The sequence below is a fragment of the Adiantum capillus-veneris genome, chromosome 21 (genome assembly GCF_014529385.1).
Source record: "Adiantum capillus-veneris isolate H3 chromosome 21, ASM1452938v2, whole genome shotgun sequence".
Lineage (NCBI taxonomy): Eukaryota > Viridiplantae > Streptophyta > Polypodiopsida > Polypodiales > Pteridaceae > Adiantum > Adiantum capillus-veneris.
Genome location: NC_140951.1, coordinates 85841254 through 85866701, shown reverse-complemented (window position 1 = coordinate 85866701; position 25448 = coordinate 85841254). Strand labels below are relative to the sequence as shown.

The following is a 25448-nucleotide window of genomic DNA, read 5'->3' as shown; positions in this document are numbered from 1 at the left end:
GCAAGAGAAAGGCAAAGAAGGCTAAATCTCGCCCAGAGACTGACAATTCTACTGAGGACTCGTCTACAGACAGCTCAGATTCCGATGACGGAAAGTTTTATGCGAACAAGAAGAATTTTTACAAAGCCAACCAATATGACTTTCTCGAAGATAAAAGCAAGAAAGTCCGAGAGTTTAAGGAAGGTGGCCACTCGATCAAGTTTGATACTTTTCAAGATACTCAGATGCTTCGAAGGCTTTGTCGTTTATACAACAGTTTGACATCGCTTTCGCGGGAGGACGCTATTCAGAGCATTCCAAGATTCGGAGAGCTGCCTCTTACTTTAAGGGGAATGCTCGTACTTGGTGGTCCACGCTTCTATTAAGCAAGACTGTGCCAGTTACATGGCTGAAATTCAAGAGGCTTTTTATTTCTTCTTGGTTGACTCAAGAGTTTGAGCGAGATATACGAGCTGCTTGGAACCATCTCCGGATGACCAAGAGCGATACAATGAATTCTTATTGTGAAAGATTCGGGAGCTCTTTTCTACCCGCCTCTTCATTCAAGAAGATCTCGTTCAGAGAACAGATTAAGCGGTTTACCTTGGGTCTACCTACAGAAATCCGAAATCATTGCTTGGAACAGAAGTCTGCTTCTGTTCAGGAGTTGATGAGTCATGCGAAGCGGGGCTTTGCCATTCACTCTGGCAGTCTGACCTACCCCACAGATGAGGCCATGACACAACGAGCCGAACAGACTTCTGGGAATGAAAGTAGAATGAAAAAGAGCAACCCAGAGAAAAAAAAGGATGCACGACCCAAGATTACTCCTGAGGAGAGAGCTCGCTTCATCAAAGAGGGGAAGTGCTTTGGATGTGAGGAACATGGACATATTTCCGCAAAGTGCCTTGATAAGGCACAGAAAGAACAGAATGATAAAGACGACGACAGATCTGAGAGTTCGAGAGCAGCTGAGGAATGTGGCAAAAAAGGCAGATAGAAAAGCAGAACTGCTACCACATGGCGTGGGACCTGCACCGAATCTAATGAATGAAAGTACAACCTTTGCCGCTTTCGGGGCAAAGTGAAGGATCAGGAAGCTCTTTTGAAGGAGCCAAGGCCAACTTCTTTTCACTTGGAATTGGCGGCTCGATTTGGAACTACGCCCGACAGACTGACGCCACAGGCGAAGGTAGTTCGACTGGCACCCGGATGGGATGTTGCCATTACACCGAGCATTGGCAAACTTTGTTTGCAATGACAGGGGTGTTCAGGGCACGCGAGTGACGTTCTACTCGGGATCCCTTGGTACCACAAGAACTACGTCGTGGTTGACTACCGGGCCGAGAAAGCGACTTTGATTAATGAAGGGCTTAGAGATTGTACTTGATGAACTTCAGTTTTCTTACTCATTCTTTTGGGAGAACTGAACGATGGATAAAAGTTGAATATAATTTGACCTGAAGAAAAGAACGCCAAGATTTTTTTCTCCACGCTCATGCCGATTGCTTTTGAGAGGGCCTGAAGATCATACCATTGATCTGATATTTGGAAGCACGCCACCGAATCGGCCACCTTATCGTGTGAGCCGAGTACAGAATGAAAAGATTATGAACTCAGTGAAAGACCTCTTGGAAAAGGGTCTTGTCCAGCCTAGTACTTCACCGTATTGCTCTCCAGTGTTGTTGGTTTTGAAGAAAGACGGATCTTGGAGAATGTGCATCGATTATAGCACTCTCAACGAAATCACCATCAAGAACAGATTTCCGATTCCTAGGATCGATGATATACTCGACAGGTTACAGGGATCCTCGTGCTTTAGCAGGATTGACTTGAAGAGTGGATATCATCAGATCAGGATAGCGCCAGGAGATGTCTACAAGACAGCTTTTCGGACGACTTTTGGGTTATTTGAGTTTTTGGTGATGCCTTTTGGCTTAACCAATGCTCCTGCGACATTTAACCGGATGATGGATAGGATTTTTCGAGAGTACAGGCTATTTGTTGGCACTTTCTTTGACGACATCATTGTTTTCTCCAAGAATGAGGCAGAACACAGAGATCATCTGCTTCAAGTTTTTCAGGCATTACGAGATCACACATTAGTGATTAATGCTAAGAAAAGTGAATTTTTCCTACCAGAGATACACTTTTTGGGACACATTGTGTCAGCAGCAGGAGTGCAAATGGACCCGGCCAAGATAGAGACTATCCGTGATTGGCCCGATTTGAGGAATGTCCATGAAGCTAGAAGCTTCTTGGGACTGTGTTCGTACTACAGGCGGTTCATACGAAAGTTTGCAGAGTTGCTTCCCCTTTGCATACCTTGACACAGAAAGGAGTACCTTTTTCGTGGGGACCCACAGAGGTGACTGCCTTTCAGACATTGAAAGAGAAATTCACTACAGGACCAGATTTGACTTTGCCGGACTTGCAGAAGTCATTTGAACTATTTTGTGATGCTTGTGGTCGTAGTCTGGGTGCGGTCTTGATGCAAGAAGGCCATGTCATAGCTTACGAGAGTCGTTTGTTCTCTAGGCCGGAGATGACAGCACAGATTTATGAGAAAGAGCTTTTGGCGGTTATCCATGCTCTTACTCACTGGCGGCATTACCTACTCGAAGCGGATTTTACTGTCTTTACAGACCATCAGAGTTTGCGCTACTTCTTGTCACAGAAGCAGCTTTCGGAAAAGCAGATGCGGTGGGCAAACATCTTGTCACAGTTCCACTTCCAGATTGTCCATGTGCACGGACAGAAGAATGTGGTGGCAGATGCTTTGTCTCGGAAACCGTTGGTTCTGGCTATTTCCGCGATACATCATAGGAGCTTCGAGGATATGGTCGATCAATGTGCCACAGATACAGATTTTGCAGATATTTTCACACGGATACGGGATGGGGACACAATAGCTGGATACTCCCTTCGGGAAGGCTACTTGATGAAAAAGACTATGTTGTGCGTTACACAGCCGTTGAGGGAAAAGGTTATGACTGATTGCCACTGTCCACCTTTTACGGGTCACCGCGGCATTGCTACCACCATGAAAGGGGTAGAGAGAGATTTCTTTTGGCGGAGACTGAAGAAGGATGTGGAAGAGTTTGTGCGCAGTTGCTTGGTATGCCAGAAGGTCAAGTTTGACAGGCATAAGGCACAGGGATTGTTACAGCCTTTACCCATACCCACCCGCCCCTGGGAAAATATTGAAATGGATTTCATTTTTTTTTGATCTCCCGAGAATACAGAATGATCACGATGATTTTCCGATTACATGGCACGCCTGAGACGATTGTCTCCGATAGAGACCCCAGATTTATGAGTTTGTTTTGGAAGGCAATTTGGGAGAACATTGGCACGCGTTTGCAATTCTCGTCATCGTTCCACTTGCAGACTGACGGGCAATCTGAGATTGCCAATTCAGTGATTTTAGATTTATTGAAGTCTTGTATCTCGCATCAGAAGACTCAATGGGAAAAGAACTTACCTTTGGTGGAATTTGCCTACAATAACACGATACACTCTTCGACGGGGAAGATGCCATGTGAGATTGTTGAAACTGCTACGAAGGTTCCATCCTTCCTGAGCACGAAAGATTAGAAATTTGAAGCGGATGAATATTCGCGAGATTTGGATACGGCTTTTGCCAAGGTTCGCGAGACTTTGCAGGAGTCTCAAGAACGACAGAAAAAGGCAGCGGATCGCCATCGTCGCGACTGGAAACTGAAGGAGGATGATTGGGTGCTCTTACTTTTGAGAAGGCACGCCTAAGAAAGAAAAAGGGGAAGGAGAGGCTTTTTCCAAAGCTTAGTATGTGATACTACGGTCCTTTCTAGATTACTGACAAGATAAATGATGTCTCCTTCCGATTGAAACTGCCAGATACTTGGAGGATTCACAATGCATTGCATGTGAGTCTCTTGAAACCTGTTAAGGGTGATGTGCTTGATGATGGGGAGCCTGATGAGCAACCCAAAGTGGAAGAAAACGAGGAGATCCTTGTTCCTGAACAGATTTTGGCACATAATGATACGAAGAAAGGTAAAGTCCGAAGGCGGTTCTTGGTTAAGTTCAAGAACTTTCCTGCATTTGATGCGAAGTGGATGGAGGAGGAGGACCTAGCAGATACTCCTCGGATTGTGAAACTTTACCTCGATGTTTTGGTTTAGCATAGTCTACTCCAAACGGAACCCAGAATTCAGCTTGGCCGGAGATCTGGTGCAGTGGGATGCACAAGAGGGGAGTCACTCCACTCCTTTGTCAACAGATGCCTCGATTTTGATACTAAAGTCACTGATGTCTCTTTGAGCTTCAGGGATACTGAGAGCTGACAGTATTCTGCTGGATGACTTTATGAAATGGAATTCCTGATTATGATATTGATTTGTTCTTGATTTCTTGTGAGTGCAGGAACTGATAGACGAAATGGCTGCAACATTTTGGTCTACTTGATCTCGAATAGACATGGTTGCAATAGGGGTTAGTCAATCGGACATCGATGAGGTCCCGATTGGACCTAGATGTGATTGCTAGCTACATTGCCGATAAATCATGGTCTAAGATCCGAATGAATGTTGAATGTCATGTGATGTCTGGTGATGTCCTGTGATGTCGTGTGATGTGACTGTCGATTTTGTACATGTGCTAGATGTGTGTTCCTAGTACGTAGGTACTAACAGTCAGTGTGTGCTAAGACAGTTTATGGCTTTTTTCGGTTTTGCAGGCGTAATCGCGATCGATTACAATGCTTTCAAGAGGGGGGTATGTCACAAAGTGATGACGTGGCGGACAGCAGAAACCCTAAAATTCTTGCAAACCCTAATTTTTGCCAGAAACCCTAATTTCCGGAAATCGCGGAGGCGGATTATTATAAAAATAAAAAATAAAAAATTTGGAAAATGATGAGCGACGCAAATTTCGCTTTTTCTCTACTTAAATTTCGCTTTCGCTTTCATGTTTTGACTCTCTGTGAGAGAAAGAGAGAGCAATTGCTTTTGATTTGAAGCTTTTGGGGCTTTGCTTTTGGGCATCCCTTGTAACCTTTAAATTAGTGGTGAGGGCCTCACTTCTCAGAGCATCTGGACGTAGAGTCTGAGAGTGAAACCCTAACCGCTCTCTTGTACTTTGATGATTGATTAATACTAAAAGAAATACCGAAAGGGGCGCCAGTCTTTGGGGCCAATATCTTTAGGCACGGAACTCCGCCGGGCCAGTGCAAATCTATTGTGATCTGTGAATTGTTTTGAAGTGGTTATTTGGTGCTGTCGCGGTTGATTCTTGACTTGGAGTGTCCAAGTCTGTTACAGAATGTCCAAAAGTTTGGTTAGTGCTATAGAAGTGAGTATTTCTTGTCAGTTTGTCAAGGATACAGTAGTTGCTTCTATCAAAGAGTACATGTGTAACTGCATTCTTAAACTGTCGGTTTGGGTATACTCGAAAGTGTTTCGGGATCCAACGTGTACTATAAGATAGTGGCAAAATGTGCAGCTACCATTTTGTCATTGGAAAGTTAGTGACTCAAAGCAATGGCAGAGTGCGAAGCTACCACTTTGTCATTGGGACAGGGTTCACACGCAGGCAATACATGAGTCGACGAGGTGTTGAATACACCAGGGTTGACAATGAGCATGTATGTGTCGTACATGTGTCGACAGGTGTTGAATACATCACTGTTGACTAGGAGCATGAACGACATAGATGCAAACGAGGACGTTTGAGATTTCAAGAGGGGGGTATGTGACCAGCGTGTGACTACTATCTATCCTTTTTGTTGATTTCTTTCTTATTATCTATTTACTTTCACTTTTTGGAAACACCCCTCGGGAAATCTAACTGCCCTGCATTGCATAGCTAGTGTGGAACTGTCCAGAGGGAGTCCAGGCCTGAGGGCAAGAGAGCACTAAAGTTGGACAAGGACTATGGTTAGCCAAGTGGGGTCATTGACTAGCCAAAGTGGAATCCTTTGCTACAGAGGCTACATTTCAGTTCTTGATGTGGCCACAGTGTACAAAGAGGGTCGGATGACCTAGAAAGATACAATGGCAGCATCTCCTAAAATTTAGGGAACTGCTATTTTGGGACCTGAAAATGTGTTGACGTCATTACCTCCGGAATGACAAAGGGAACATTTTCTTGTTCTGCTGCAAAGTCAATTGACGCACCAGTTGAGATATTTTTAGCCGGGAATGCCCAAAGTCGGAAAATGTGCCATGTGGCACTCTGTGAGCATTCTGCTACTCCTGGCCAGAGAGGGGGCGCCTAAAATGAGAGAGGAGGCTGATTTTCAGAATTTGTCACAGGTTAAGAGCTATGGAGTGCTTGCTTTCCCTCCTATGTACAGTGCGGTGCCAGGAGTAATGCCTTGCACGCTACGCACTGCCCTCTCTCTCCCCTTTGGCAGTATGTTATGCCCCACTAGTGGGCTCTTCATTTGACCAATGTACAGTTGTGTGGGTTCATGCGCGATTGCCGAGGCAAGAGCCTCTTGCACAGGTACTGGATTAGCTAGCGGCTAATCCCCCGCAGGTACAGGTGATTCGGAGAGGTTTCACGCTCGAAATCTCGTCCGATTCAAAGGGCAAGTAGCCCTACAGGTGCGGAAGCTCGAGGGCTTGCTACGGATTCGACCGGCACGCGAAACGGAGCCCGAAACAGTGAATTACAGCCTGTTGTGTATTTTTGCAGGTTTAGGGTTTTCGCCCTAAACGGACCCTAATACCCCCAGGAGGTTCGGGGACGCAAGGGGACCGTTGTACAGGTGATCTGGCGCATTTTCGGGGCTGAAAACAGAGAATTCAGCGTGCTGCAGATTCTCGCCAGGTTTTGCAAAGTGCCCGTATGCATTTGGAAAGGCAATCAATGCGTGGGAATACTGACTGTGAAGGGTCCTAGTACAGTTATGCTGTCGAAATCAGGCTGGAACAGTTGAAATTCAGCCAAGTTTGTGCGGGGCAGCTTGTAGGGATCCACAGCATTTATTTCCTCTTTTGAACAATAAAGAAATACCGAAAGGGGCGCCTAAGTTAGGGGCTAATCTGGTGTCGGTCTACTCATACAGGCGCAATCTAGCAGCCTGTATCCCTCTCCCCTTTGTTGTGTCTTGAAAGTACAGGTAAAATAGACGACTAATAATGGGTGAAAGCTAAATCAAGGTTTGAAGTAAAGTCTAGCGCCCTTTTTGGATTGAACAGGCCGGTTTCAACATTTGTGAGGTCCCGACTGGATCTAGATGCGATTACTAAATACGTTTCCGATTAGTCATGGTATGAGATTTGGAATGAATTTGAATGTGGTTTGTCATGTGATGTCTTGTGATGTCAAGTGATATGATTGTCGATTTGTACAAGTGCTAGATGTGTTGTGCCCAGTGTGTCGGTACTAACAGTCAATGTCTACTAAGATAGTTTATAGCCTATGTTTGCGATTACAATTCTTTCAAGAGGGGGGTATGTCACAAACCGATGATGTGGCAGTGCCCACACACACATAGACACAAATTGACGTGGTAGCCAGTACGGACGTCCGTGTATAGCGCTGACTGAATGCTAACGTGGCAGCCCGGAAATTGCACCGGAAATTACATTGATGACGTGGCAGTTCGTACTCTATACGGATCTCCGCAAATTACGTTGGCCAAGCTTTTGAGTTGAGAATCTTTTAATTTTAAAAGCCCGGAAATTGCACCGGAAATTACATTGATGACGTGGCAGTTCGTACTCTATACGGATCTCCGCAAATTACGTTGGCCAAGCTTTTGAGTTGAGAATCTTTTAATTTTAAAAGATTTTGGGGCTCTGCTTTTAGGCATCTGAAACCGGCCTGTGCAATCCAAAAAGGGCGGTAGACTTTACTTCAAACCTTGATTTAGCTTTCACCCATTATTAGTCGTCTATTATACCTGCGCTATAGTGACACAAGAGAGGGGAATGGGATATAGATGCTAGAATGCACCTGTAAGAGAAGACCGACACCAGATTGGCCCCTAACTTAGGCACCCCTTTCGGTATTTCTTTATTGTTTAAAAGAGGGAATAAATGCTGTGGATCCCTACAAGCTGCCCCGCACAAACTTGGCTGAATTTCAACTGTTCCGGCCTGATTTCGGCAGCATAACTATACTAGGACCCTTCACAGTTAATATTCCCACGCATTGACTGACTTTCCCGATGCATACGGGCACTTTGCAAAACCTGGCGAGAATCTGCAGCACGCTGAATTCTCTGTTTTCAGCCCTGAAAATGCGCCAGATCGCCTGTACAGCGGTCCCCTTGCGTCCCCGAACCTCCTGGGGGTATTAGGGTCCGTTTAGGGCCAAAACCCTAAACCTGCAAAAATACACAGCAGGCTGTAATTTACTGTTTCTGGCTCCGTTTCGCGTGCCGGTCGCATCCGTAGCGAGTCCTCGAGCTCCCGCACTTGTAGGGCTACTTGCCCTTTGAATCGGACGAGATTTCTGGCGTGAAACCTCTCCGAATTCACCTGTACCTGCGGGGGGATTAGTCGCTAGCTAATCCAGTACCTGTGCAAGAGGCTCTTGCCTCGGCAATCGCGCATGAACCCACACAACTGTACATTGGTCAAATGAAGAGCCCACTAGTGGGGCATAACATACTGCCAAAGGGGAGAGAGAGGGCAGTGCGTAGCGTGCAGGGCATCACTCCTGGCACCGCATTGTGCATAAGAGGGAAAGCAAGCACTCCATAGCTCTTAACCTGTGACAAAGCTGAAAATGAGGCTCTCCCCCTCCTAAATTCAGCGCCGACTCTTGTTGCATGAGGCAAGTGCACCAGAAGGTGCCACTTGGCACATTTACAAGCATTTTCTCGTTTCGGGGTTGCCGCCTAAAAATCTCCCAACCGGCTGCCCAGTTGACTTCACGGCAGAGTAAGAAAATGTTCCCTTTGTCATTCTGGAGGTAATGACATCAACACATTTTCAGGTCCCAAAATAGCAGTTCCCTAAATTTTAGGAGATGCTGCCATTGTATCTTTCTAGGTCATCCGACCCTCTTTGTACAGTGCGGCCACATCCAGAACTGAAATGTAGCGTCTGTAGCAAAGGATTCCACTTTGGCTAGTCAATGACCCCACTTGGCTAACCATAGTCCTTGTCCAACCTTAGTGCTCTTTTGCCCTCAGGCCTGGACTCCCTCTAGACAGTTCCACACTAGCTATGCAATGCAGGGCAGTTAGATTTCCCGAGGGGTGTTTCCAAAAAGTGAAAGTAAATAGATAATAAGAAAGAAATCAACAAAAAGGATAGATAGTAGTCACACGCTGGTCACATACCCCCCTCTTGAAATCTCAAACGTCCTCGTTTGCATCTATGTCATGCTTACTGTCAACACTGATGTATTCAACACCTGTCGACACATATACGACACATACATGCTCATTGTCAACCCTGGTGTATTCAACACCTCGTCGACTCATGTATTCCCTGCGTGTGAACCCTGTCCCAATGACATAGTGGTAGCTTCGCACTCTGCCATTGCTTTGAGTCACTAACTTTCCAATGACAAAATGGTAGCTGCACATTTTGCCACTGCCTTATAGTACACGTTGGATCCCGTAACACTTTCGAGCATACCCAAACCAACAGTTTAAGAATGCAGTTACACATGTACTGTTTAATTGAAGCAATTACTGTATCCTTGACAAACTGACAAGAAATACTCACTTCTATAGCACTAACCAAACTTGTGGACATTCCATAAGAGCAATTGCCAAACTGACAATCTGTTTAGTTCTAACATTCATGTAACAGGTATTTCATTTGAGCTCACTTTAAATACCATATACATCATTTGTTCCAGAAGCCATTGTCACACTGAGAATCCATGTAGCTCTGAAACTCATGGGGTCAAGGTAGGTTGCAAACCGAAGGCTTCAAGGTAAAGTGATAACACAGTTGGTGACTCTGCAAGTTCACCTTCTTCCATCCACTTAGCATCCATCGGTGGATAGTTTCTGAACTTTACCAAGTAACGCCTAGCAACCTTGCCTTTCACTTTCCTTTCTTTGTGTGCCAAAATCTGTTCCGGGACCAAGATCTCGTCAAGTTCCTTGACTTCCGGCTAATCTTCAGCTGGCATATCTTCTGGCACATCACCCACATAGGGTCTGAGAAGACTCACATGAAACGCATTGTGAATCTTCCAACTGTCAGGCAATTTCAGCCTATATGCAACATCACTGATTATGTCTCATACTTGAAAAGGCCCATAGTAACGCATGCTGAGCTTTGGAAACAGTCTTTCCTTGCCCTTCATCTTCTTTAACCTTGCCTTTTCAAAGTGTAAAAGCACCCAATCACCAAGTGAATATACCACTTCACGACGGTGACGATCAAGTGCCTTCTTTTGCTTTGCCTGAGTCCTTTCTAAGGCCACTTTGACCTTCTTGTACATTTCATCGATGTCCTGAACATACTTATTTGCTTCAAATATCTCGTCCTTTGTATGCAGTATGGGAGGAACTTTCTTGCCACCTTCAACTATCTCAAAGGGTGCCTTGCTAGTTGATGAATGCACTGTATTATTGTATGCATACTCCACCAATGGCAAATACTGCTTCCACTTTCCTTTATGCTCTGACACATAACACTTCAGCAGATCTAGGACAGTAGAATTTGCCTCTTCTGACTGCCCATCTGTTTGAGGATGAAATGACGAAGAGAATTTGAGCGTGGTGCCCATATTCTCAAACAAGCCTCTCCAGAACAAACTTGTCATGCGTGGATCACGGTCGCTAACAATCGACTGTGGCATGCCATGATACTTGAAAATATTGCTCATAAACAAGCGTGCCATTTGATTTGGCTTTATCTTCTTCCTGACAGGAATAAAATGAGCCTGTTTGCTGAATCTGCAAATAATGGTCCAAATACCATCGTTTCTTGTCTGCGTTCTCGGAAGATCAAAGATAAAATCCATAGCAATACTTTCCCATGGTTTATCTGGAATAGGTAGTGGTTGCAATAATCCTGGTGCCTTTTGCCTGTCAAACTTGACCTTCTGGCAAATTAGGCATTCTCGCACAAAGGCATCCACATCTCCTCTCAATGTAGGCCAATAGAAGAATGTCTCAACCGCTTTAACTGTAGCATCGATACCACGATGCCCTGCATACGGTGGGACATGACTCTCTTCCATAACTTTGCGTCGCAATGGCTTTGTGACACAATCTGCCACCATGCAGCATCATGAACCCGTCTTTAAGAAGATAGTGTTCATGACGTTGTCCATCCATTAGTTGCTCGAAGACCCTTGCAAAATCTTCATCATTTGCATACTGTTCTCTCATATCATCAAGTTCATGATGATAAGGAATTGACACAGGACACAGCTAAAATTTGTGGCTTCCTTGACAAGGCATCAGCCACAACATTCTTCTTGCCTTCCACATGCACAATCTGAAAATGGAACATGGACAAGATATTTGCCCATCGCATATGCTTCTCAGATAACTTTGTCTGTGTCAAGAAGTAGCGCAAGGTCTGATGGTCCGTTTGGACAACGAAATCTGCACCTAGCAGGTAGTGTTTCCAACTTAAGAGCGCATGAATCACAGCCAGTAACTCTTTCTCATAGACCTGCATGGTCATCTCTGGCCCTTGCAAAATTCTGCTCTCATAGGCTACTACCCTGCCATCTTGCATTAGCACTGCACCAATGCTACTACCACAGGCGTCGCATTGGACCACAAATGACTTCCTAAGATCTGGCAACACAATGACTGGATCTGAAGTCATCTTTTCCTTTAAGAGATTAAAAGCTGAAATCTCTTTCTGTGTCTATCTAAAGGTGATTGCCTTCTTTTGAAGAGCATGTAAAGGTGAAGCAATCTCAGCGAAATTTCGGATAAACCTTCTGTAATAGGAGCATAGTCCCAAGAAGCTTCAGACATCATGCACCGTCTTCAAATCTGGCCATGACTTGATCGCTTCAACTTTTGCAAGATCCATTTTGACACCATCCTTTGAGACAATGTGTCCCAGAAAATGAATCTCTTTCAGAAAAAATTCACTTTTCTTTGCATTGATGAGCAACCTATGATTGCGTAGCTCTTTGAACACAATGGCCAAGTGATGCCTATGCTCCTCTTCATTCTTTGAGTAGACTATCATGTCATCAAAGAATGTACCAACAAACTGTTGGTGTGGACGGAAAATTCTGTCCATCATCCTATTGAACGTAGCAGGAGCATTTGTGAGACCAAAGGGCATCACTAAAAATTCGTAAAGGCCAAACGTCGTTCTAAAAGCAGTCTTGTGCACATCCTCTGATCTAATGCGGATCTGATGGTACCCACTCTTTAGATCTATCCTGCTAAACATAGCTGCTCCTTGTAATTTGTCCATAATATCATCAATTCTAGGTATAGGGAACCTATTCTTGATGGTATTCTTGTTAAGTGCACGGTAGTCTATGCACATACGCCATGAGCCATCCTTTTTCTGCACCAACAACACTGGAGAACAGAATGGAGATGAGCTGGGCTGAATCAGCCCCTTTTCTAACAGCTCCTGTACTTGGCCCATTGTCTCTTTCTGCTGAGCCGCACTAACCCTGTACGGAGGCTTATTTGGTGGGCTACTGCCTGGCACCAAATCTATCGCATGGTCCTCGGGTCTCTCTGGCGGTAATTGAGACGGTAATGAATCACAAAAACAGTCACTGTACTGTTGTAAAAACATTGACCTTTCTTTATCTAGCACAGATAAATTTGATTCATCACAATCTGACACTTCACGTGCAAAAACCAAGTACGCAGAAAGATGCTTTTTCATTACAGAAGTAATAGCAGAAGCTGATACAGTGGGAATAGACTCCCCTTTAAGCTTTACATCCAGAATGTGAGTCTTTCCCCTGCTCTGTACAGTGATCTTTTTGTTGTAGGCATCCATGATTCCCTGTACACGAAACAACCAAGGAATACCTAACAACACATCACATCCGTCCATTGGCATGATGTAAAATTCTTCAGCATCTACATAGGACTGGATATGTAGGCGCAATTTTCTAATGATGGGTGTCACAGCCTCTGTATGGCCAAGACATGCCAAACCTGCCTCTGCTGTATACCCCATCTCTTCAGGTCTGATTCCCAACTTTGAAGCCAATTCTGGGGAAATGAAGTTGGCTTTGGCACCTGGATCAAAGAAGATGAGCACTGTTTGATTCTTGACCTTTCCCCACGCTCTGCAAAGCTCACTTGTATCTGAATTTGGCTTGTTGCCCACCATATCTGGCACTAGACCAGCCATGGGCTTCTTTCCTTTCTTGTCTTCCTTGTCATCAGAATCAGCTGGCCTTTTCTTTGTAGGACAATTGTAAGCAATGTGGCCAGGTTGCTCACAAATAAAGCATTTGTTCTCTGTCCTCAGGACTTTCTTTTGCTCTTCTGACTTGCGAGGAAAACGTATCTGGCACTAGACCAGCCATGGGCTTCTTTCCTTTCTTGTCTTCCTTGTCATCAGAATCAGCTGGCCTTTTCTTTGTAGGACAATTGTAAGCAATGTGGCCAGGATGCTCACAAATAAAGCATTTGTTCTCTGTCCTCAGGACTTTCTTTTGCTCTTCTGACTTGCGAGGAAAAAGTCTTTTCCATTTCTTCGCTGGTCCCTTTTCTTCGCCCACCATATCTGGCACTAGACCAGCCATGGGCTTCTTTCCTTTCTTGTCTTCCTTGTCATCAGAATCAGCTGCTGGCCTTTTCTTTGTAGGACAATTGTAAGCAATGTGGCCAGGCTGCTCACAAATAAAGCATTTGTTCTCTGTCCTCAGGACTTTCTTTTGCTCTTCTGACTTGCGAGGAAAACGTCTTTTCCATTTCTTCGCTGGTCCCTTTTCTGATTCAACCGTAGCTTTATCTTTCCTTGCGTTGGCTGACTCCTGAGTCCCTTTAGGAGCCTCATTGGGAATGTGCTTCGTGGCTGAATTTTTCTTGCTTGATCCTGACTTGACGCCAGTGTTAAATTCACAATCTTCTCCCTTGAGCAAACCATTGCCAATGTTTGCTTCCTCTATGACCTGCGTCAAAGTAGTGACTTTTGTCTTCGTACAGTACTTTCTCAATCCTTTAGGTAGGCCACAACAGTATTTTTCAATCTGTTCTGTCAATGGCACAAACCTATAGGAAGTTACTGGAAGTAGAGCTTTCCAAAACTTCCGATTGTAATCATCCAGATTCTTGCAAGTAGCAGCATTAAGCTGGTGCCATTCTGTCATGACATCTGCTTCAAAGTCATTAGATAACCATGTTGCTGCAAAAATCTGCTTGAAGTAAATCCATGTGGACGGAGCTTGCCCTTGAAGCAATAAAGTTGTCCACCATTGTCTCGCATTCCCTGTCAAGAAAGTGGCTGCCTTGCGGACCTTCGAAGCCTCTGTAAAGTTTCCCCCTGCATAGGCCTTGTCAAACTGCTGGAGGAATGAAAGAGCCTTCTTCCTGTCATCAAACCCTGTAAAGGTCGTGAATGACACACCTTTTGCCACCTTCTTTGTATGGAGTTGGCCTCTCCAGCGGCGTTAAATTGTCATATGGAAGTGACTGGAACATGGGAACACTATTAGGGTTCATTTGTGTTCCTTGGCCGCTATTAAGTTGACCTGGAAACGCCATATTTGGCTGCTGATTTGTAATTCCAGCCATACCAAAATTTGCTTGTGGCATCCCAAATTGGCCCTGAGTGCTCTGAAACCCTGGTAGCATGCCCGTGACACCATACATGGGGTTAGGCATCATCGTTTGAGCACCCCCGAACACTGTTCCTGGCGTGTAAAACTGATTTCCAGGTGCATGACCAGCCATGCTCTGGAATACCGATCGACCTCCAAAATAGCCAGGGTGTACTGAAGGTGGTGGGAAGACCTGTTGCATAGCCTGTAGGTTGCTTCCCTGCCCATTAGAACCAGCTATAGGCTGCTGAAAAGTGGCGGGCTGAACTGGTACAACTTGCAAGACTGGCATCTTAGCCACTTGTTCTTTCACCTTAGGCACAGGTTGTGGAGACTGCATGGTCTCCGTCAAGTGTACAGGTGTTTCCATTGACTGTGCAGTATGAATCACCTGTGCTCGAGCCTTAATAGGCTTTTGAATATGATCCAGTGACCCAACTTGCTGAGACGGAACAGGAGGTTGCAGAAAGGCTAAAAACCTCGGGTTCTGCATTACTCGTGTAAACATAGCCACAGCAGTAGCCAACTGGGTCCTGAATATATCGTAATCTGTCTGTGGTGGTCTTGAGGACTCACCCACTTCATGTGTCCGTTGACCTTGTGAAGAGGAAACCTCTTCAGTCACATCATCTGGTCTGTCAGCCATAATTGCAATTCCCTGTGTATCCCCTGTGTCTTCAAGCCCAAAACTGACCAAGGCTCACTTCTATGGGAAAAAGTGATTTAATCCCGTCGATGGAACCATGAAACCGGCCTGTTCAATCCAAAAAGGGCGGTAGACTTTACTTCAAACCTTGATTTAGCTTTCACCCATTATTAGTCGTCTATTATACCTGCGCTATAGTGACACAAGAGAGGGGAATGGGATACAGATGCTAGAATGCACCTGTATGAGAAGACCGACACCAGATTGGCCCCTAACTTAGGCACCCCTTTCGGTATTTCTTTATTGTTTAAAAGAGGGAATAAATGCTGTGGATCCCTACAAGCTGCCCCGCACAAACTTGGCTGAATTTCAACTGTTCCGGCCTGATTTCGGCAGCATAACTGTACTAGGACCCTTCACAGTCAGTATTCCCACACATTGACTGACTTTCCCGACGCATACGGGCACTTTGCAAAACCTGGCGAGAATCTGCAGCACGCTGAATTCTCTGTTTTCAGCCCTGAAAATGCGCCAGATCGCCTGTACAGCGGTCCCCTTGCGTCCCCGAACCTCTTGGGGGTATTAGGGTCCGTTTAGGGCCAAAACCCTAAACCTGCAAAAATACACAGCAGGCTGTAATTTACTGTTTCTGGCTCCGTTTCGCGTGCCGGTCGCATCCGTAGCAAGTCCTCGAGCTCCCGTACCTGTAGGGCTACTTGCCCTTTGAATCGGACGAGATTTCTGGCGTGAAACCTCTCTGAATTCACCTGTACCTGCGGGGGGATTAGCCGCTAGCTAATCCAGTACCTGTGCAAGAGGCTCTTGCCTCGGCAATCGCGCATGAACCCACACAACTGTACATTGGTCAAATGAAGAGCCCACTAGTGGGGCATAACATACTGCCAAAGGGGAGAGAGAGGGCAGTGCGTAGCGTGCAGGGCATCACTCCTGGCACCGCATTGTGCATAAGAGGGAAAGCAAGCACTCCATAGCTCTTAACCTGTGACAAAACTGAAAATGAGGCTCTCCCCCTCCTAAATTCAGCGCCGACTCTTGTTGCATGAGGCAAGTGCACCAGAAGGTGCCACTTGGCACATTTACAAGCATTTTCCCGTTTCGGGGTTGCCGCCTAAAAATCTCCCAACTAGCTGCCCAGTTGACTTCACGGCAGAGTAAGAAAATGTTCCCTTTGTCATTCCGGAGGTAATGACATCAACACATTTTCAGGTCCCAAAATAGCAGTTCCCTAAATTTTAGGAGATGCTGCCATTGTATCTTTCTAGGTCATCCGACCCTCTTTGTACACTGCGGCCACATCCAGAACTGAAATGTAGCCTCTGTAGCAAAGGATTCCACTTTGGCTAGTCAATGACCCCACTTGGCTAACCATAGTCCTTGTCCAACCTTAGTGCTCTTTTGCCCTCAGGCCTGGACTCCCTCTGGACAGTTCCACACTAGCTATGCAATGCAGGGCAGTTAGATTTCCCGAGGGGTGTTTCCAAAAAGTGAAAGTAAATAGATAATAAGAAAGAAATCAACAAAAAGGATAGATTGTAGTCACACACTGGTGACAGCATCCCTTCTACCAATAAATAAGTGGGCTAGGCCTCATTACTCAGAGCATCTGGATACAGAGTCTGAGAGTGAGCGCCTGCCTACTCTCTTGTACTTTGAACATAGATTAATATAAAAAGAAATATCGAAAGGGGCGCCAATCTTTGGGGCCAATACCTCTGGGCAAGGAAGTACGCCGAGTCGTGTCGTCTTTGTGAACTGTTTTGAAGTGAATCTTTGTTGTGTTGCGGTAGAATCTTGACTTGAGGTGTCCAAGTTTGTTACACCAGAGGCTGTTTTGGATCATTGTACCGATCATTCGCACCAAAAAGCTTATGATGAGTACATAATGAAATGGATGGGTCAATCTAAAGGTTTGCTACTTGGGAATCAATTAGAGCTTTAAAAGCTCAATATCCCCACTTCATTGATGACGGCATTAATGGTTCTTAAGGGCAGAAGTATGTTATGTCTTGCTTAAATGGGAGGGGATCTGGTCTAAGACACCGTTGGGATGGGCGTTAGGTGTTCGGGCGGACGACCCGACGCGTGTGGCCGGACACTTCTAAAAAAGTGAGGCCAAGGCCTCATTTGCAGTTATCGACCCCCACTGGCAGAGTGCTAGTGGTTAGTTCGTGAGGCTAGGAGTGCGCGAGGTCACCTCGAGGAGGCGAGGCCGGGTGATATGGGATGCTCGGTCTTATAGGTGCATGCCTACGTCCTCGAATGCTGGTCCTAGCATGGGGGTGTTGTCGGGTGGTGGGGTCGTTCGTCCGACTCGTGTCTATAGGCGGTCTGTGTAGCCGGGAGATTTCTTCGAGTGTTCGTTTCAGATGACTGTACAATCTTGTGCGTTTTATGCACATTTGCCAAGGCAGGTGCCTTTTGAATAGGAACCCGATTAGCTAATTGCTAATTCCTGCAGGTACATAGTTCCATCGCGACAAATTCTGAAAATGGAGAGTTTTCTCACGTGAAAACTCGTCCAAATCAAAGGGGAAGTGTCCCATTGCGTGTAAGAGCTCTTGAGACACAGTAGACGTGTTTGCTGTGCTCAAACGATCCAAAACAGAGAATCACAGCTTGCTGTGTTTATTTGTTAGGTGCAGCGGAATGAATGTTGTATTTTGTCAAGATTAGTGACCTTTATTGCTCAAGGTTCCTTTTAGTTCTTTAGGGAAAGAGAGAGCTTTCCGTCTTGTAGAGTGTTGTGGTCACGAACAAAGTGAGTGGAATGTGCGTTCAAGTGAATGAGACTGAGAGAAGGAGAGAGAAGAGATACGATACCCGAGAGGTTGTAAAACCCTCCTCCGAAGGCCCCACTTTCGTCGGCGAGAGTGGTCTATTCTTTGATTGCACAAGGTGTACAATGCGTATGCAATGGACTATGCAACTTGGTCTATGCCAATGACGACGACGACGACGACGATGACGATGACGATGACGACGACGACGACGATGGCTGAAATCTGAGATCTTCTAATCGCTGAATTTCGGGACTGTTTCGGTGGCTGAAAATGACTGTTTTGGCTACGTTTTCTTGGCTGAAAAATGAGGTTTCTTAGGGCTGAAAACTGACGGTCTTTACGGGCTGAATCTGCTACACTTTAGGTGAATAATGCCGGTCTTTATTTGCTGCTGAAATCCAAAAACGCCAGAGGCTGAAATTGGTCCTTCTGTCGCTGGGGTTCTGCAAATGCAAAAACGCTAGTGTCGTGATGACACCGGGGCTGATGTGCTGTGCACAAATTGCCAAGGCTGATCTGATGCAAAAACGCTAGGTCTTCTGTGGAGAAAACGCCAGAGTAGTCGCAGGGGTTGGTCTTGCTGGGAAGTTGCCTGTTGAGCAAGGTGCTCCTGCTGCCTCTTCTGCCAGAAAGTGCTAACTTTGGTGTAGCTTGTCCACGGACACATAGGGTTGGGATGTGTCACGTGACATTATTTACAGGTTTAGGGTTTCACACCTAAACCAAGATAACACCAGGGAAGCCTCGAGGAAGCCTTGGGGTGGTCATATAGGAGTTTGGGCACCTGTCAGTGACCAAATAGAAAATTTCAGCATGCTGGAATTTCACCGGGAAGCTTCTAAAATGCAAGGGAATGCGTCCTAGGCTTGTACTTTTGATCCACATAGATTCTGGTATAGTTATGTTGCCGAAATGGGCCTTGGGGTCGAAAACCTGCAATTTCAGCCCTTGACAGGTTTGGACAGCTTGGTGTAAGTGTTCGGGTCGTTTGTTTGCAATTGAATAGAGAAATACTGAAAGGGTGCCAGTCTTTGGGGCCTACAGGGTGTCGGTCTTTGTGTGCGTAGTGACATTCTAGTCGCTGGATGCATATGTTTTCTCTCTTCCTCTCAATCCTTTGCGTAAAGTTAATAGGTGATTGAATTAATACCGCCCTCTCTTGTGTATTGGCCGGTTATAATTGCTCGTTTGCACTTGGTCTGCAATCACTGGTCACGATCTGACGTGTTAGAGAATTAGTTTAGAGCGCTAGTCCGTGAGGCATTGTTTCTAGGTTGGTCCATATGCGCGGCCAATGTGGATGGTAGCTTGTTGTTTTTTTATTAGAGTGGGCATCCATGATGGGTTCGTGATGTGGGGTGTAGTTGCATGGCTTTTGCAATTTCCGGGGCCACACACCTTTTTCTAGGGCCTGTCGAAAGATACAGTCTTCATGCTTACTCCCTTAGGATATAGACCAGACAATGTACAAATGATCCCAGAGGTAGGTCACTAGTTGGATTTCTGCTAGCAAGAGTTTTCACCCCGATATGCAGCATTACGCTTTGGACCATGTGGAAGGCTCAATGTGTCTCATCAACTGCTGATGTGCCAAGCCACTGTAGGCATGAGTCGACTTGCAGATCCCGGCCGAAGGGCCTAAACCCTAGAAACAGTAGAAGAAGAAGAAGTTCTTATCAACTTACAATTCCTCATTGAGTGGGCCAAGCGGTTAAAGATTTCCCAGTCTACAGTTTACCAACTTATGGGATTTCCGTCCGATGGGGCCCAAATGACCAATAGACAATAATAAAGCAGGACACATACAAACTTTTTTGGCGTGAAACCTGATGATGTGGGAGTTGTGCAGACACCCCATGTTTTGTGTCAATTGCCACGTGGCACTGTACGGATTTCCACGTTCTGCATTGATTGTTGTTGACGTGGCAGATTGTACGGACATCCCTCTAGGGCTAGCTTTGGGATTCAAGGTGCTTTTAGATCAGATGCTTTTCATGTACAACTTTCCAAGGCCAAGGGCCTTTAAATATGTGCATAGGGCCCATTCTCTGTTAGTTTTTCCTACGTGGAAGTGCAGAGCAAAGGGGTTCCGGCATTATACTGAGTTCAAGTAATATCAAAAAACATCGAAAGGGGCGCCAAGGTTTGGAGCCAATGCTCTCTTGGGGTGGAATTCCGCCACTCCCCGTCTCGTGTGTCGTGCACTCTCTCAGTTCAACTGTTTTGAAATGCTTACAGTTGTCTCGTCTGTTCTTTTCTGACGGCACGTGGTGCCCTCCCGTTATAGTGGTATCAAAGCTCTAGTCGTGTGCTTTTCTGAAAGCATACCGGTCCTACCGAGAATAGATAGAGCAGAATGGCGTTCATGGATTCGGCAGAGTACCTGCAATTTCCTCTCAACGACAAGCTTCGTGACATAATATCACAGTATCCTGAACAGAATCTCTCAATGTAGTAGTGTTTTCAACAATTTCTAAATTACATGCTACCCCCTCCCATGCACCAGGTGGTACCTCCTCCTCCGACACCAGAAAGTACGAGAGCTTCTAACCGGCAACCTTCTCAACCGTTTATTTCGATCGGGGGAGTCTTCAGGAACATGGTGTAGCCGTCTGACCCTGATCCAATGCAACCGCCTCTACCACCGGTGTTGCCCCCACCTCCCCCACCACCACCGCCACCAAGATACAATGGTTGGAGCCCGTATGGATATCCTTAATATCCGTACCCGGGGTACGCGCCTAACCAGCCGAAGGATTTCAAAGATGGTGGCACAACAATAAAAATTTTCACCTTTTCTAGGGTGAAAGACCGGAAGAAAGCATTGCAGTTCCTACAACAATTTGACAACATCTATGCCTTGGGCAACTATACGGAAGAATCCAAGATTTCTTGAGCAGCGGGATTTCTTAAGTATAATGCTATGCAGTGGTGGAGCTCAATCGCGACACAACCGCATGCTCCAAGGACATGGCAAGCTTTCAAGACAATTTTTACACGCAGTTACATGACTTCCCTCTTTGAAGTCCAGATCTTGTTGGAATGGCCGGCTGGTTGCAATGGATCTGCCCCTATCAACCACCCCGGAAGGGCGAAGGTTGGGGTGGGTTGTAGCGGTTTCTACAAGCGCTAGATGGCTTACACGCTTCTAAACCTCTTATCGGATACTGACTTGAAATGTGATCCCAAGAGGTCCTTAAATACTGAATTTGGGAGGTTTTCTGATCTTAGAAACTGTTTAAACTGCCTGTGCCAAGTGTTTGAGCTCCCCCCTGAAGGGTAAGAACACCTTACTACATGTTTTACTATCATCTATGCGAAGAGGGTTGTGCATGGCATAGTTACCCGGAACAGGAAATCGGAACGGGGAACGGCAACATGCATGAAATGCCATTCCCTGTTTCGGATACTCACGTTTGAAACACGGAATGAGGAACCGGAATGGGAAATTGGGATGGGAATGGGGAACGGGGACCTGAAAATGGCCATTCCCTGTAACTATGGTGAATGGGTAAGAACACCTTACGACACCTTTTACTACCATCTATGCTAAGAGGGTTCTGCATGGGTAAAAACTGATCTAGCAAACTACTCGACATGTAGGTCCCACAAGGTTTCTGGACACCATCTCCTAGGGTTTCTTAAATTTACCTTGGCTTTGAGGTCGTAGTACCATCTCCGCATGGTGCACAGAGCGAGTATTCATGTGAGAGTATTTGTATGCAACTGGGGTGAGTTTATGGTATGTGTGAGCATATGTTGATACCCAGTTCTACGTTTCCTATTGTGCACAGCTGAAGCTAGGGCAGATGTGTTAGTACTTTGCATGATGGAGGCATCACCATCCCTATATGATTGGGTGATGTAGTTTGTAGTCAAGTATACGACTAGGTCATCACCACGAGGTAGTCCCTCTCCTTTGTTATGGCTGGGAAGCACTGTAGGGCCTCCATCCCTCTTGCATGTTCATGTGTGAGGGCTTTGAAATAGGGATGGATTTAGGGCTTATTTTCATGCCACATTGACGTGAACCGTACATGCAAAATTATGAGTAGCCTCTTGTCCAAGTAAGGGGTGCAGCTAAGGAGTATTCTCTAGAATTTCGTTTTTGTTGTTCTCAAAGGAGCCTTATCAGGTTGTGTGAGTATCAAACAGACTTGGATTCACTCAGCTGTGGCTATGCTTGATGGCAGTTTAAGTGAATAGTACTACAAGAGAAGCTTTTGGGTGTTAGACCTACTCATGCACATCTATGTAGTCAAAGCTCATTGGTTTTCTTTTGCACCCCTCAATGCAGCAGGAGTTTCAATGCAGCCCTCCAATCAGCAAGGGGTATCTGACAGGTCTACCTCTTTTATGTGGGATGCATTTTGTCTTAAAACAGGAGTGTAAGTACGTCAAAGATGAGTTAAAAGTTTATTTTTGTTTTAACACATGGCCAGATTTGGTTGGCGTCTTGAAGAGCTTTGCTGGGAGAATCGACAGTTATTAGCGGCTACTTCAATTCAAAATACTCACAGAGAAAAGGCAACTGCAGGGTCAGCAGCTTCAAGTTACACCTTATCAGTGCAGATGAGAGAAAATGATCATGCTTTGAAAGTAGCGGATGTTGAGGATGAAAGGCTAGCAGAAGCTACTGCCTTCACTCCTGGTGTTGATCTTACAGATTGGCTGGATAACTTGGATCCTGGAGGGCCAATAGCTATGCAAAGAAACACCCTGCCTCCATCACTTATAAGCTCTCAATCCGATAGGCCTTTCACAGACATCAAAGGTGGAGACCCTTCACCACACCAAATGGCATCAGTAAGGGGAGAACTTGAAGATCTTGCAAGACTTTGTGGGCCTTCATTACAGAATGGGCATCTTAATTTAGATGCAAGAGTCGAGAGGTCTGCTATCCCGCCACTACCATTCACCATAACGCAGGACGATCTTAGCAAAGTCAGTGATGCCATGTTGAATCGTATCGCTTCACGTTGTATGGGTTCTTCGTCATTGCAGTCGCTAGAGAATGCCCATTTAAATCATAGTGTGGGGGATGCAATGGCATCAAATGCACCATTAATGAATCCAAATTTACCGGGCTCGTCAAACACCAATTCACATTCGTCCATAGAGATAAGCCCAAGCTCTGATTTGGAATCAGTTTTACTAGATTCAGGTGGTTCTGGCTTTACTCCCAACCAAGGTGGAAAAATTGGTGAGGTTTTGGGTGGTAAGAAAGCAAGGGCAATAGATGATCTTGACTCTGATAGTGAGGTATGTGCAAATCCAAAACTATTTATGACAAGTATCTTGAGAGTATACAATGTCTTTATTGCTGAGTGGATTTGCAGGGTTCATTTGATGATGTAGTGGCTCCACGTAAACCTCGTCAGGAACAAGGGCCTTCCAGCAAGAGGATGCGAGCGGCTGAAACTCACAATGAGTCAGAGAGGGTTTGTATTTCATTTTATTATCATGTCCTTCGTTTTAAATGATGTGTCGATAGATGCATGCATCTCATGAAATGAGTGGTTTCAAGGCCTAAACACAGCTGATTGCTCATGTTTGTTTTATATCTCTGCATGTAAGTTGCAATCGAGTGCCGTGTTTGTTTACAGAAACGACGAGGTAGGATAAATGAGAAACTGAAAGCCCTTCAAGAACTCATACCCAATGCTAACAAGGCAAGTATATTGCACCAAATTCTTGTTTCTGTGGCGTGTGCATGCAAAGACTTTGCTTGAAGTTCAGTTTATTGGTGTTGTGCAGACTGACAAAGCATCAGTATTAACAGAAGCCATCGATTACCTGAAAAAGTTGAGGTTGCAGCTACAGGTATTTTAACTGAAGAGTTCGGACACACCCTTTGTTAGCACGTTTCTGTTGCGCTAAGCCCATGGTTGAACTTATGGAGCTGGTAGGATTTTAGATATGCCATGTTGTTTTTGTTGGTTTCAGTGGGAGTTGCACTTGAGAGGGTATTTGGTAAAACATGAGCCTGTTATGAGAGCTCAACATGATAAAAAACATCTCATATTTGAAGTCTTTTATAGTGAACACAACCCCGCCCCCCCCCCCCCCCCCCCCCCCCCCCCCCCCCCCCCCCCCCTCCCCCCCGGCCGGCGGCGCCCCCTCCGGTCCACGTCCCTGGCAACACAAGAAAAAAACAGAGAGAGAAAAAGAAGGTAGTTGCATTTTGAAGGGGGTATGTCTGGCAAATCATGTAAATGCTATCTTTAGACCCACACCTGGAAAGAAGCCTTGCGTACTCAAAAGCTGCTACTGGGTTTGTATGGCACAGGTAATGTGTTGTCGGAATGGCTTCCTTATATCTCCATTACTGGTTTCTCAAGGGATGCAACACCCACAGATGCCGCATGCGGGGGCAAGTTTAAATGTTGAGAGAGATGCAGGAGTAGCTTTGGGAGGGAGTGTGCGCTTACCCTTGACCTCAAACACGGCTGCCCAAGAACGCTCTCTACCAATGGAATTGCCGGCATTCAATGGAGCTCCATTTGTACCCCCTACTACACTTGTTCCCTCTTCAAGAGCAGAAGTTGTCTTTGAGCCCACTGCTGATTTAAGTCGACCGGTTTCCTTTCCTCACCCATTTCAGGTGTGACTGGGATGCTTTCTGAATTGGTGTAAACTCCTTTTGAGTTCAAAAGAATGGACGCAATAGGGGCTTCTTCTCTCTCTCTCTCTCTCTCCTTCTCTCAAGCATGCGAGGCAACTTTGTTTAAACCACATTGTTTGAAAGGATTCTTTCCCATATATACTTATGAGCTCAGAGTCTTTTCCTTTTCTCTAGTGCAGAGGGATTTGTATTTTGAATAGGGACTCTACACTCTTTTGATCTGGCACTCTTGTTAGTGTTCAAGAAGAGCGTCCCATAAAAGCAACTGAAGGGAAAATTCTCCACTTTAATTTTGTGAAAATGGATGGTTCGGTCGACAGAATTACTAGTTGTTTTCTCTATGCGTTAGTTTTTTGGTCAATGGCTTGTTTCGATAAGATGCACTCATGCGCGTGTGGTTGTATCTTGCTAGCTCACTCACTAGTGGTTTCACATTGACTATTTTACATAATCATATTATGTTGTATTTCCCACTTATATTTTGTAGAACTGATCATCAGTCGAAGTTGAAATCATCTTGCTTTCTTTTGGCTTGCCAACTTTTTGTGCTCGAGTAATTTATGAATGTGCTACAAAGTGCAAACATCTCTTTTAGCTGATGCAACATAGTAAATATGCTTTGTTGTGGGGGGGTGGGGGTGTGTGTGTTTACTTTACATATTTCTCTATGTCACGTGCAATCAGAGCCTGATAAAAAAACTTTCTTTACACCTTTTATGGA

The 25448-nt window shown here is 45.4% G+C and overlaps 1 protein-coding gene across 3 annotated transcripts in view; it reads left to right on the top strand.

Annotated features, from left to right (window-relative positions):
- Positions 1-25066, top strand: part of LOC147431282 (uncharacterized) — a 73426-nt gene extending 48360 nt beyond the window's left edge. For 2 of the 3 annotated variants that reach the window (XM_086493889.1, XM_086493890.1), the window contains exons 4-9: positions 22400-22445; positions 22545-23364; positions 23442-23543; positions 23709-23774; positions 23860-23925; positions 24392-25066. In XM_086493889.1, the coding sequence (XP_086350015.1) occupies positions 22411-22445; positions 22545-23364; positions 23442-23543; positions 23709-23774; positions 23860-23925; positions 24392-24712 (1410 nt within the window). In that variant the 5' untranslated portion in view covers positions 22400-22410 and the 3' untranslated portion in view covers positions 24713-25066. The remainder of the gene's footprint in view (positions 1-22399; positions 22446-22544; positions 23365-23441; positions 23544-23708; positions 23775-23859; positions 23926-24391) is intronic. The other variant, XM_086493891.1, reaches the window with a different exon arrangement.
- Positions 25067-25448: the final 382 nt, after the last annotated feature.